Raw genomic sequence first — 13947 nt, 5'->3', positions numbered from 1 at the left:
AATAATATCAGTCACTGAAAAATTAGCTCACTTTACATTCAGCATTTTTTTCTAACAGAAAAGTCTTTGGTTAGTGAGAAAGAAAATGTCCGTGCTAATTTCTTAACTTCTTAGCTCAAAAACCAACATTTTTTTCTTTTTTAGGTTGGACAAGCTCAAAAAAGGTTATTCCTGATCTAACAAAAATAAAAGGTAGTTTTAGCACAGCCAGGTTTTCATTTGTTGATTCCAAATATAAGGTAAGATATATTCCATTTGTTCTATTGATTGTCTAGTATTCTGTGGGCTTGGGTGTCAACATTATGTATACAAAAAAATTGCATTTTATGTTAATTTATTAACTATTGGGACTCATTGGGCATCATTATATATACAAAAATATATTTTTTGTTAATTTATTACCCATTGGAACTCATTCATTCAACTCAAAGGAAATACTAAGTGAGTTATTCCTGATATATCTAAAATGCAAGACAATTTAAGCACATACAGGTTTTCATTGGATGATTCAAAATGTAAGGTAAGACATTTCATTTGTTCTATAAGTTGTCTTATATTCTGTGGGCTTGGGTGTCAGTATCATATGACCAAAAATATATCTTTGTTAATTTATTAACCATTTGAATTCATTCATAATCAAAGGAAATATGTAGATGGGTGCCATAGTATCTGTAGAAGAAAATATTTTAATTATTAAATTTTAGATAGTTTACCCTAAAATGACAGCAAGTTGGGGCAAAATGAAGAATAAAGTATAAACATTCTAAATACAGCATTTTATGGAAGAACCTTATTTTGGGGCAGGGGGGGGAAGAGTGATCTTGTCCTGGGGTTTTGCCAGGATGGAGAAGTTCTAGTACACAAAATTCCATTCTCTGAAGCATATTAGCAATTTGGTATAACTGATAGCCTTAGTTTCTTTTTCTTTTCTTTTTTTAATAATAGCTTTTTATTTTCAAAATACATGCAAAGATAATTTTCAACATTCACCCTTGCAAAACCTTGTGTTCCAAATTTTTCTCCCTACCTTTCTGCCACCTTGTCCTCTCCATGGCAAGTAATCCAATATATGTTAAACATAGGCAATTCTTCTATACATATTTATACATTTATTATGCTCTCTCCATCATGTCTACTGGAACTAGCCTGAATTATCTCACTATTGAAAAGAGCCATATCTATCAGAATTGATCATCATATAATCTTGTTACTGTGTACAATGTTCTCTTGGTTCCACTCACTTCACTTAGCATCAGTTCATGTAAGTCTCTCCAGGCCTTTCTGAAACCATCTTGATGATCATTTCTTATAGAATAATAATACTCCATAACATTCATACACCATAACTTATTCAGCCATTCTCCAAGTGATGAGTATCCACTCGGTTTCCAGTTCCTTGTCACTACAAAAAGGGCTGCTACAAAGACTTTTGAACATTTTCCCTTTTTTATGATCTCTTTTGGATACAGACCCAGTTGAGACACTGATGGATCAAAGGGCATGAACAATTTGGTAGCCCTTTGGGCATAATTCCCAATTGCTATCCAGAATTATTGGATCAGTTCACAACTTGACCAACAATATATTAGTGTCTCAGTTTTCCCACATTCCCTCCAACATTCATCATTATCTTTTTCTGTCATCTTATACAATTGAAAGGTATATAGTGGTACCTGAGAGTTATCTTAATTTGCATCTCTCTGATTAATAGTGATTTTGAACATTTTTTCACAAAACCAAAAATGATTTTAATTTTTTTCATCTGAAAATTGTTCATATCCTTTGACCATTTATGAATTGGAGAATGGCTTGTATTCTTATGAATCTGCGTCAATTCTCTATGTATTTTAGAAATAAGGCCTTTATCAGAAACCTTGGATGTAAAATTTTTTCCCCAGTTTTCTGCTTCCCTTCTAATCTTGTCTGCATTAGTTTTATTTGTACAAAAACTTTTTAATTCAATATAATCAAAATTATCCATTTGGAATTTCATAATGTTCCCTAGTTCTTCTTTGGCCATAAATTCCTTCTTTCTCCACAGATCTGAGAGGTTAACTATCCTTTGTTTTCTTAATTTGCTTATGGTATCACGCTTTGCGTCTAAATCCTGAACACGTTTCAAACTGATCTTGGTATAGGGTGTTAGGTGTGGGTCAATGCCTAGTTTCTGCCATATTGTTTTCTAATTTTCCCAGCAATTTTTGTGAAATAGTGAGTTCTTATCCAAGAAAGCCGGAGTCTTTGGGCTTATCAAACACTAGATTACTAAGTCCATTGATTATTATGTCTTGTGAATCTAACCTATTCCACTTAACAACTACCCTACTTGTTTGCCAGTACCAAATAGTTTTCAATATTGTTGCTTTGTAATACAGTTTTAAGTCTGGGACAGCTATAGCCTTAGTTGTTTAGAGGCATTGAGAAGACAGTAATTTGCAGGTTGAATTTCCCAATGCAAGAATTTGAACCTAGCCCTCTTTTTTGGAAAGACACTGACTACAATTAACAAAGAAATTTTTAATAATAAGATGGATCTATGCCAAATTTCAGTATGCACAATGCTTCAATGTCTTCTTCTTTGAGGTATACAAGTAACTTCTTTGTGCACTGGTTTGATACCAAGATTAATAATTGAGCATAATAAATCCCAATAATTATTTAGATACAATACAGGTAATGACAGCACAAAAAAAACCTGAAGCCTGAGATATTGATGATCCTTCATACTTTGGGGCTAGAGCCTGTCTCTAACACAAAATTAATAGACAACAAATAAACTGCTAAAAATATGAATAAGTTAAAGAAAAAAAAATCCAGTATACATAGCTACTCTAGTGATGGAGAAGATCTGTAGTCCAACTCAGAAGAACATAGGGAAGTCAAAACAGCTACTTCTAGTTTAAAGATAAAAGCAAAATAGTCACAAGCCCAAAAAGCATGTTTAGAAGATCTTAAAAGGGACTTTAAAAACCAAATAAAAGAGGTTGAGAAAGAACTAGGGAGTTAAATTTAACATAATTTAAGAAACTCAAGAAAATTATAAAAAGAAAGTCAATCATTAGAAAAAGAGATCCAAAAACTTACAGAAGAAAATAATTCCTTAAAAAATAGAATTGTTTTAAGGGGAAGCTAATAGCTTCATAAGACATCAAGAAATAAAAATTACAACTTGAAAAAAATTTAAAATAGAAGAAAATGTGAAACATCTCATCAGAAAACAAGTGACTTGGAGAAAAGATTGAGGAAAGGCAATATAAGAATTGTTGGACTACATGAAAGTTATGATTTTTTTTAAAGCATCTAGACACTAGAAATTATTAAGAAAAATTGTCTTGAAGTTTTAGAACAAGAGAATAAAATAGAAATAGGAAAAAATCCACTTATTGCTATTTGAGGGATATCCCAAGATGAAAACTCACAGGAACATCATAGTTAAATTTCAAAGCTCCCAGATCAAGGAGACAATACTACAAGCACCTGAGGGTGAGGAGGGTGGGGGATGTAAATACTATGGAGCTACAGTCAAGATAACACAAGATTTAGCAGCTTCTACATAAAAAAAACCAAAAAGCATAGAACATTATATTCCAATAAGTAAAAGAACTGGGCTTGCAATCTAGAATAATTTACTCAGAAAAGTTGTGTGTAATCCTGAATGGAAAAAAGAATGAGTATTTAATGAACTAAAGGACTTTTAGGTTCCTGTGAAGAAAAGACCAGAACTGATTGAAAATTTTTACTTATTAGATTTGAGAGAAGCATAAGAAGATAAATATAAAAGACAAATTATAAAAGATTTAATGAGGTGCACAAGTTTATGTCTTACATGGGATAATGCTATCTGTAACTTTTAATGTTATTATTACTTGAATAGCTTGAAAGAGCATACATAGAAAGTTTGGGGGTTGAATATGATGGGATGATCCTAAAAAATAAAATGAAGCATGGACAGGTAAAAAATGGAACAATTATCTCATTCTAATGAGATGTTACAGTATAGGTAAGAAGGTGTGAGGGACTGGTAGTATTAGAACTTTCTCATCAAAACTGAGTTAAAGAGGGACATACATTCCCTATCTAGGTTATAAAATCCTATAAAGAAGGATATAAAATTCTTCTCAACTTACAAATAAATAGGAAAGCAATTGGCATAGAATAAGTAAGAGATTTTTTTAGAAAGATGGATAGAGTAGGGAACTTAAAGGAAAAAGATAAGAGAGGATTTCTTTAAAAGAGTATAAATTAATGATACAGTAATTAGAAGCCAGTTAAAGAAGAAGGCTTGGGTAAGGATAAGGTTTGAAGAAGGATAGGGTAAAAAGAGGAGGAGGAAAGGATAAATAGTGATAAGGAATAGGATAGAAGAAAATGCACCACTAGTAAATTAAAACTTTGAATATGAATAAAGTATAACTTTGAATGGGATGAAGTCACCCATAAAATGGTAATAGGTAGCAGAATGGATTAAAACCCCAAAATCTGGTAGTATGTTGTTTACAAGAAACATTTATAAAAATGAGAGCCACAAAATATAGTAAAAATAAAGTGCTAGAGTAGAATTTATTTTGCTTTATCTGGTGCAAAAGAAAAAGAAGGGGCAGTCATTATGATTTTAGACAAAGTTAAAGCTAAAATAAATTTAATTAAAAGAGATAAATTGGAAATCTATATAATGATAAAAAGGTACCACAAATAATGATGATATACCAATAATAAGCCCATATGCATCAAATGCTATATTATTTAAATTTTTAAAAGAAAATCTAAATGAATTACAAATAGAAATAATAAAACTATAATAGTGGGGGAACTACAACTTTCCTCTTTCAGAATCAGATAAATTTAGCCAAAAAATCAGTAAAAAAGAAATCATAGAGAAAATTAGAATCTGAGATAAGCTAGATATATGATAGATCTCTGAAGAGAATTGAATAGGAATAGAAATAAATATACTATTTTTCTCAGTAGAACATGATGCCGTTACAAAAAATAAACAATATATTACCCATAAAATCTGTATAGTTAAATGCAGAAAAGCAGATTCTTTTCCAGATCATAATGTTAATAAAATTTATATTTAATAAGGAACATAAAAACACTTCAAAAATTAATTGGAGGATAGTGTAATCTTAAAAAATAAATGGGTTAAAGAACAAATCATGGAAACAATAAATGATTTTATTAAAGAGAATAATAATAATGAAAAAACATATCAAAACAATATATCAGAAAAAAACCCAGTAATCAGAGGAAAATGTAACTCTAAATATTTACATGAATAGAAAAAGAGCAGAACAATGAATTCTGAAAGAGCAGAACATTAACAGTGTGTTATGGGCCAGAACTCTGAACTTGAAACAAGGATTCTTACAAAGTGCTAACTAAGTGGAATTGATAAGACAATGGTTATCTAGTTTAGCATGGTGATTAATAGTTCTCTAAGTTCAGTATGATTGATTTAATCTTACAACAAATAATGGTTTTCTAGTGATAATAATGACTGGTTTATACTCAGTGTAGAACATATAAGCTGGGACAAACTCAGCCAGGGGCAGACCCAGATTCATTCACTTCATCTCACCCCATCGTGGTGGCTGGCCTCCTACACTTCCCCCACTGAGACCAAGGGCAGTCTGAAAGGCTCTCCAGAAATCTGGCCAGGGCCCTAGACAAGGAAACCAGATTGTGAAGGAGATAATAAAGAATTTGAACTTTAACACCTGGCTATTCTTGTGGTGATTACTCAACTGAAAAGAAGGCTGGTCCAGAGACCTCCAGAAAACCTACAAGAACACTATATTTTGGCACCTGAACAGGGACTGACACAATTCTGGGTTTAGTGGAAGTCTCCATGACCCAGAAATTAGGTAAGTACAAAAATAGACAAGAAGGAAACTTTGTTAAGGGCTAAATCAGTGTTTCAACTGAAATGGGACAAATGTTTAGAAAACAGCCTTCTTTTCCACCTCAAGGAAAATGTGTTAAAAGCTTATTTAAACTCATAAAAACCAAGGTTTGTTTGATTGTAACTTGGATGCAGATCATTGAATTCTGCCAAATATCAAAATACACACCTCCTTGGTTCTCTAAGGAAAAATAATTAAATCCAGATGAGTGGAAATTAGTAGGGAGCAACTATGTGAATATTACAATGATAATGGTCCTAATTTGATTCCTAAAGAAAACAATACAACTGGCTTTAAGGAATTATATAAGTATTAGAATAAGAAAAAAGAAGAAAGTGCAGGAGGGTGAGGATACTGACAAACTAGGTGAAAAGAATGAAGAATCAGATAAGAATGGAGTTAAGTACAATTCTGATGAAATTAAGGAGTGTGGTGCTTTACAGCAGGAGCCATTAGGGCATTTCCCCATCTCATGATCCTCTCCCCTCAATTAATCTTTCAGGGGTGGAGGAAGAAGGAGGAGGGAGAGGGGCAGTGACACAATTAGCAACCACCTATGAAGCAGCCTATGACAAGATTAAAAAAGGCACTAGTCAAAGTGAAAAAAGAACAGGATATGTCTGATTTAATAGAAGCATACCCTGGGATTGAAGAATTTGACTCTTGAGGTCAACAAAGGAGAAGATACACTCCTTTTGATCTGGAAAAAATTAAGGATTTGAAAAAGGGTTGCACTCTTTATGGGTCTATATCTTCTTATGTTAAAATGATATTAGAGAATTTGGCTTATGAAATTTTAACTCTTAGTGATTGGAAATCCATAGCAAGAACATGTTTAGAACCTGGACAAAACTTGTGGCTTTTAGAGTATAATGAACTTTATAGAATACAAACCCAATGAAATAGGCAAACTGGAGTTAATATACGAATTACCTTTGACCAACTAGCAAGTAAAGGTCAGTATGCAGACACTTCAGTATAAATTAATTACCCTTTGATAGCATATGAGCGAATTGCTGCTGCTGCTATCAAAGCATGAGGCACTCTCCCAGGAAAGCAAGATTGAGGGGAAGCCTTCACAAAAATAGAGCAAGGTCCAAATGATTGCTGATTTTGTGGGACATCTACAAACAGCTGTCATACGAACTATTGGACAAAATGCAGCTACAGAGATTATGATAAGACAACTGGCTAAGGAAAATGTTAATGAGGTTTGTAGAAGAATTATTCTTGGACTACACAAGGATGTTCCTTTAAAGGAGATCATAAGACACTCTGCCACAGTGAACACAAACGCCTTTTATACCCAGGCTATGATGCAGAACATGGGAAGACAGGGTCTTGCTTGGCAAGGGACTTCCAGAGAGACTTGTCAGTGCTTTCAGTGTGGTAAAGTCAGGTATCTGAAAGCTTAATGTAGGCATAGAAATAGAGGGAGAGGACAGGGTGAGAGAACAAGACCCAAAACCTATGTCTAAAATGCCACAAGGGCTTCCATTGGGCCTCAGAGTATAGATTGACCCAGGAAAATGAGAGGCGGGGTCCAGCTCCAAGACCTCAAACAAAAAACAGGTGGGACATGATGGCAGCCATGTTTACACCCAGAAAGTCTTTAAAAGTTAAATATCCTGATATAATCAATCATCAGAGAAGCAATCTGATAGAAGAAAGGGATTACATGATCAATCAGTCAAAAAGCAATTGGCAGAAAGGGATAGCAATTGGGGAGAATACAGGCTTTTTAACCCAACAGAAGAGCAGTGTCCAGTGCAAGCAGCTTCAACATAATCTCCAGATGATGTGGAGAGATTCAGAAAGTGGCAAATAGAAGGGACTAGATAGTTTAACTGCTTTAGGGAAAGGGTTTGCTTGTATTTCTACAGATGGAGAAGGAATCAGATGGGTATCAACAAGCACCTGGAGAGAGCTAGAAAAAGAGAAAAACATTGAAACAAAGGAGAAGACCTAAGAAACATCTGACACTGAAAGAGCATGGCTGATAATGAGACTATTACAGAACTTCAAAACCAGCAGGAGTCATTGCATTCCCTGAGATAAAAAATTGTTAATAAGACTGTTACGGGGAACTTCAAAACCAGCAGGAATCTGAGACATGATAACACTGATACAGAACTTCAAAATCTGCAGGAATCATTGGATTCCTTGACACATGAAGTAAAGGACAATAGATTGGTTTTGGACTATTTCTAAGACTTAAGGACATGTATAATTCCTCATGTTGGTTCATGTTGTTTGTTATGTAATACCTCCCATTTTGATGGATTTATGTATTCCTGTTACAAGTGAGACCCTTCAGAAACCTGGTTTGATTCCCCATTTCCCTTTGGTCACCTCCTTTTTTAGTGTTCTCACCCCCTTTTCTGAGAAGTCAGGAAGGATGTGATCACTTCCTTTTTGGGGTTCTCACCTCCCTGAGAAGTCAGGGAAGGCATGACCATCTATGTTCTAAAACAAAAGAAAGCAGATGTTATGGGCCAGAACTCTCTTACAAGGTACTAAGTGGAATTGATAAGATAATGGTTATCTAGGTTATCATGGTGATTAATAGTTCTCTAGTTCAGTATGATTAATTTAATCTTACAACAAATAATGGTTCCCTAATGATATAATGATTTGCTTATACTCAGTATGATGAATGGATTTAACTCTAATAGAGCCTATAAACTGGGACATACTCAGTCAGAGTGGGACCCAGAGACATATCTATTCCATCATCCACCTTTGTTGTGGCTGGAGGCTGAAGTACAAACCCTTGGACTCAGAAACATTCACTCTATCTCACACCACCGTGGTGGCAGGCATTCCTCCTTTGCTTCTCCACTGAAATGAAGGCTGCTCCCAAGACCTCCAGAAAACCTAGAAGAACATTACAACAATGTTATGCCATTAAAAAAAAAAAAAAAAACTAGAAAAAGAATTTAAAATCCCCAATTAAACACCAAATTGGAAATCCTAAAAAATAAAGTTGAGATTAATAAAATTGAATGTAAGAAAACCATTGAATTAGTGAATCATGCTAGTAGCTTGTTTTAGAAAAATTAATTAAGTAAATCATTGATTAGTATAATCAAAAAGAGAGAAGAAAACCAAGTCATTAGTATCAAAATTAAAAAGATGAATATATAATTAATGAAAATGAAATAAGAGCAATTATTAGAAGCTATATTGCCCAATTATGTGTCAGTAAACTTAAGAATTAAGTGAAATGTGGGGCCACATGTTCCTTAGTGTAGCCATTATTCATATTTTTGAGGCCTGTCACTATTAAAATAATAGCTAAGATCAAATAGTGTTATTATTAATCATTACTTCATTTGATCCTGACAGTAACACTGAAAAGTATGTTATTATTATCCCTATTTTTACAGACAAGGAAATGGAGGCAAACAGGTTAAATGAGTTGCATAGAGTCATAGTTAATTAGCATCTAAGGTCACATTTGAACTCAGGTTTTTCTGACTCCTGGTGAGGTGCTCTCTCCCGCTGTAGCACCTAGCTGCTTTGGGGCATTACAAGAAGGGGAGCTGGCAGAGGTAGCAGACTTCCCCATGTTATTAGCTAGCCAGTGAGTAAAACATATAGATTGAAGTATAACTCTCAAAGTGTTAGATTATGGGATTTTTTGCTTTATAGTTCAATTTCCTCTGCACCCATATAAGAATGGAATCAATTTAAAACCCATAAAATCTTTGGAGAGGGATCCAATGTTCTGTTTAGGTTTTGAAGTTCTCTCTAGTCCTGGCTTGAATGGGTTTAGTCAATGGCTGCCTTCCCAGAGTATACTGTGTTTTACTCCAATTGTAGCATTCTTAACCTATGGAGGAAATCTAGTACAATTTCTCTAACAATATTATAACATGATAGATTAGAAGGCAGAGAAACTAACTAAATTCAAGAAGGTTGTCTGGGACAGTATTGCAGTATTCCAGGCAGTAAGTGAAAAAAAGAATCAATGAATTGAGAATGTAACTAAAAATACTAGAAAACCAAAACATTACAAATCCCAATTAAAGATTAATATTGAAATCCTTAAATAGTAACAAATTAAAACAAAGAAATTAAATTACTAAGTAAAACTAGAAGTCATTTTAAGAGAATGAACTATTAGCCAATTTGATTAAAAAGAAGAAAAAAGAAAACTAAAAGAAGAAAAGGACAATTTGCAATAAATAAAGAAAAAATAAAGAATATTGTTTAAAACTATTTTAATTTAGATGGTTATTAAACTAATGGTTTAAATAAATGAATATTTATAAAAATATAAAATATTTGATTTAATGAAACAAGAAATAGAGAACTTTAAAAATTCAACTTCAAAGGAATAAAGGGACAAACCATAAATAAATTCTCAAAGAAAAAACTTTAGGACTAGATGGAATTATAATTAAATTTCATCAAATATTCAAAAAATCAATTCTTCCAACATTACACAAACTTTTTGCAAAACAACAGCAACAAAAGAAGTTTGTTAAAGTCATACTATGACAAAGGTATGTTTATGCTACATAAATCAAGAATACTTAAAAGAGGGAAAGAAAAGCATTCTATTCTTATATGGGTGCAGAGGAAATTGAACTATAAAGCAAAAAATCCCATAATCTAACACTTTGAGAGTTATACTTCAATCTATATGTTTTACTCACTGGCGAGCTAATAACATGGTGAAGTCTGCTACCTCTGCCAGCTACCCTTCTTGTAATGCCCCAAAGCAGCTAGGTGCTACAATGGGATAGAGCACCTCACCAGGAGTCAGGAAGACCTGAGTTCAAATCTGACTTAGATGCTAATTAGCTATGACTCTAAGCATCTTTTATGAACAGTGATGTGACAATTTATAAAATATTAGCAAAGATTCTAAAATAACTTATCACAAAAGTTATAATTATTGATTATTGATAAAATTAGCAATAGCGTATGATTACATCAAATAAATGCAGAAAAAGCTTTTGACAAAATGCAATATTTATTTTACTAAAAACATGAATACATCAGAATAAGGATATCTTAAAATTCCTTATTTTAGTTTTCTTATCTGTAGAATGAGCAAGTTGAACCAAATGACCTCTAGGGAATCTTCCAGAGTGAATATAGGATCCTAAAATCTGGATAACAACATGTAGCTATGTATCAACACCTCTGGCCTATGAGAAAGGTACATATAGGGAGCAAGTAGCATATTCTAACTGACTGTTGGACTTGGAGTAAGGAAAACTGTAACTCAAATTCTGCCTTGATCATTTAGACAGTGACTTCATCTGTAAATTGGGAATAATAGCATCACAAACTTTAAAGGATTCTTTGAAGATCAAATGAGAAATCAAGTGTTTGTAAATTGAAAGTTTATGTAAGTTAGCTATTTCACTAAAGCTAGTAAAGGAATCTGAAAGTATAGCATATCCAACTCACACTCAACATTTTTTTTTTTGTCATTCTTTTTTTCTTGTTTCCTAAAGCATGAAGAAGGTAGAGTTCCAGTAAGGAAGAGCGAGGAACAGAGAGTAAAAGAATCATTCTACAAGTCTAGTACACAAAAGTGAGCACTTCCTTTTTCTGTCACAGAATTTTTGCCATATTTAAAGTGCATATTCTAGTGGGTAGGGTATTGGACTTGGCATCAGGAATATATTCCTGCCCCAGACCAGTGAGCTCTGGTCTTCAGTTTCCTTATTTGTCAAATAAGAGAATTAAACTTGATGACCTCTATGTTCCCTTCTACCCCTAAGATTGTGATCCTATAAAAATCTTTATTTCCATTTTAGTAGCTGAATATTTGAGAAATATGGAAGTTGTTTCATTTTGGATTTAGAAGCTGATTTATAATACAAAGAGAAACAGAATGAGATAGCTAGAAAACTGGATTTGGAGGTAGGAAGACCAAGGTTCAGATTCCCCCATAGAATTATTAGCTTTCTCACTGAACCTCCCTGAACTTTAGCTTCCTAAAAAGTGGAAGCTATTTCATAGGCTTGTTAATGAGGAGAAATACATGAAGTGCCATCTAAGCGTTTAGGAACATAAAGGCTAGTTGCTGCTCATGCTAACAGATGTGAAGCAGGTTTTGCTTTTTCAGTACTGCTGGATGACAAAGTTTACAGATTTCTTCACTATAACATTCCCTATTCTTTTTTTTTTTTTTTTTTTTTTTTTTTTTTGCTGAGGCAGTTGGGGTTAAGTGACTTGCCCAGGGTCACACAGCTAGTTAGTGTTAAGTGTCTGAGGCCAGATTTGAACTCAGGTCCTCCTGATTTCAGGGCTCGTGCTCTACCCACTGTACCACCTAGGTGCCCCCCCCCATTCTTTCCTTCCTTCCTTCCTTCCTTCCTTCCTTCCTTCCTTCCTCCCTCCCTCTCTACTTTCCTCCCTCCCTCTTTCCCTCCCTCCCTCCTTTCCTTCCTCCCTCCCTTTCTTTCTTTCTTTCTTGCAGTGGCCAGGTCTGTAATCAAGAAGGCCCATTTTCTGAATTCAAGTCCACCCTCAGATATTTACTAACTTTGTGACCCTAGGTAAGTCATGTAACCTATTTGCCTGAGTTTCCTCATCTGTAAAAATGAGCTGGAGAAGAAAATGACAAACCTTTCCAGTATCTTTGCCAACAAAAACAACAACCACCACCCAAATGGGATCACAAAGAGTCAGACATAACATGATTGAAACAACTAAATACAAAAATTCTTTTTGGGGGGTAAATTAACATTGCAGTAATAGTATCAGAAATATTTCGCTTAATTCACTATTTTTAAATCAGAAAATAATCATCTCCATAAAACATGGAAATATTTTCTAAATATACACAGAATTACCCTAAAGAACTTCTAAACATACAAATCCAAATATTTATGGTTACTAGAAGTTCCATAAGTTCTTTCTGAAAATAATAGATTCTCAAAACTGATTTATCTCTCAAATTTAGATGTTGATCTTTATGGAACTCCAGTTGATTTCTTCAAGTACAAGGTTATCAACAAATCAAATCAGAAAACACAATACAACTTCTGGTTGCCTTTAAGAATTTTTTTGTATTTTATGAAAAAAAAATTGTGAAATCACAGCATTTTGTGAAAACATTTTCTTTTCAAATATATTCAGTGAACAGTGATTTGTTTCATACAAATAACATTCATGTAATGGATAGAAAGCCACGAGCAATCTTTAGGAAGAAATCATAAGAATAACACAATATTGCAGCCTTTATCATTGAAGAATTATTTTCCTAAAATCAGAGACTACAGATTTTTTTTTCCTCAGAAAAAAAGATATTAACCTCAGAGCAAAAAACTTTATAACCTAAAAGTGTTAACTCCTGTAAGGCAGAGGCTATTTAATATTTGTCTGTATATTCTCCATTCTAGTCACAGTTTTTAATATATGCTAGACATTTAAATGAATCTCATTGTTAATTGACTAATAAGAACACTTCTGCTTTTTTTTTTTTTTCTTTTGTTATTTTGTTTTGGGTTTGTTTGTTTTGTATTCCCAGGGCTTGGTGCAGGGTGTGGCATATAGTAAAGTGATTAATAAATGCTTACTGACTATTCAAATCATTTCAATTATGTCTAAGTGGAAGTTTCATAATGTTAACAGAGTGTTTCCTTCAGTTATTTGAAGCCTTGAAAGCCAACAAGGTCTAGAGCCACAAGAGCTGGGAATGTGTTTCAGCTCTCCTACTTGTTAACCCTCTGAGAATAATATTTAAATTTGTCTTATAGACCTGCTGTGAGGGAAAGCAGTGTCTAAACCTTAAAGAGCTATATAAATGTATGCTATTAGAAGTGAAGTTGCAGGCCTTTCAATAAGCAGATTCTTCCCCCTTTAAAAAAAAAAAAGTACTTGATAATATTCTGAAGCTCACTTAGAGAAAAGCTGACTTGTTCAGAGACTACTATAGAACAATAGTGCTTTCTTACAATTTTGTTTTCTTACAATTAGTGTTTTCTTACAATTTTGTCCAAATGATTTCAAAAAAAATTTTAACTATAAGAAGTTTATTGAAAACTTTACTCACAGGGCAGAGCTAAGAAGG

At 33.4% G+C, this 13947-nt stretch overlaps 1 protein-coding gene across 1 annotated transcript in view; it reads left to right on the top strand.

The window, feature by feature from the left end:
* The window catches only part of SPATA48 (spermatogenesis associated 48), an 86861-nt gene that overhangs the window by 18607 nt on the left and 54307 nt on the right, over positions 1 to 13947 (top strand). Inside the window, exons 2-3 of the mRNA XM_031957221.1 lie at positions 145 to 239; positions 11381 to 11460. Coding sequence (XP_031813081.1) covers positions 145 to 239; positions 11381 to 11460 — 175 coding nt within the window. The remainder of the gene's footprint in view (positions 1 to 144; positions 240 to 11380; positions 11461 to 13947) is intronic.

The sequence above is a fragment of the Sarcophilus harrisii genome, chromosome 1, assembly GCF_902635505.1.
Source record: "Sarcophilus harrisii chromosome 1, mSarHar1.11, whole genome shotgun sequence".
NCBI classification, from domain to species: Eukaryota; Metazoa; Chordata; class Mammalia; order Dasyuromorphia; family Dasyuridae; genus Sarcophilus; species Sarcophilus harrisii.
The sequence above is the reverse complement of the archived record's forward strand: the minus strand, read 5'-3'. Positions and strand labels throughout refer to the sequence as shown.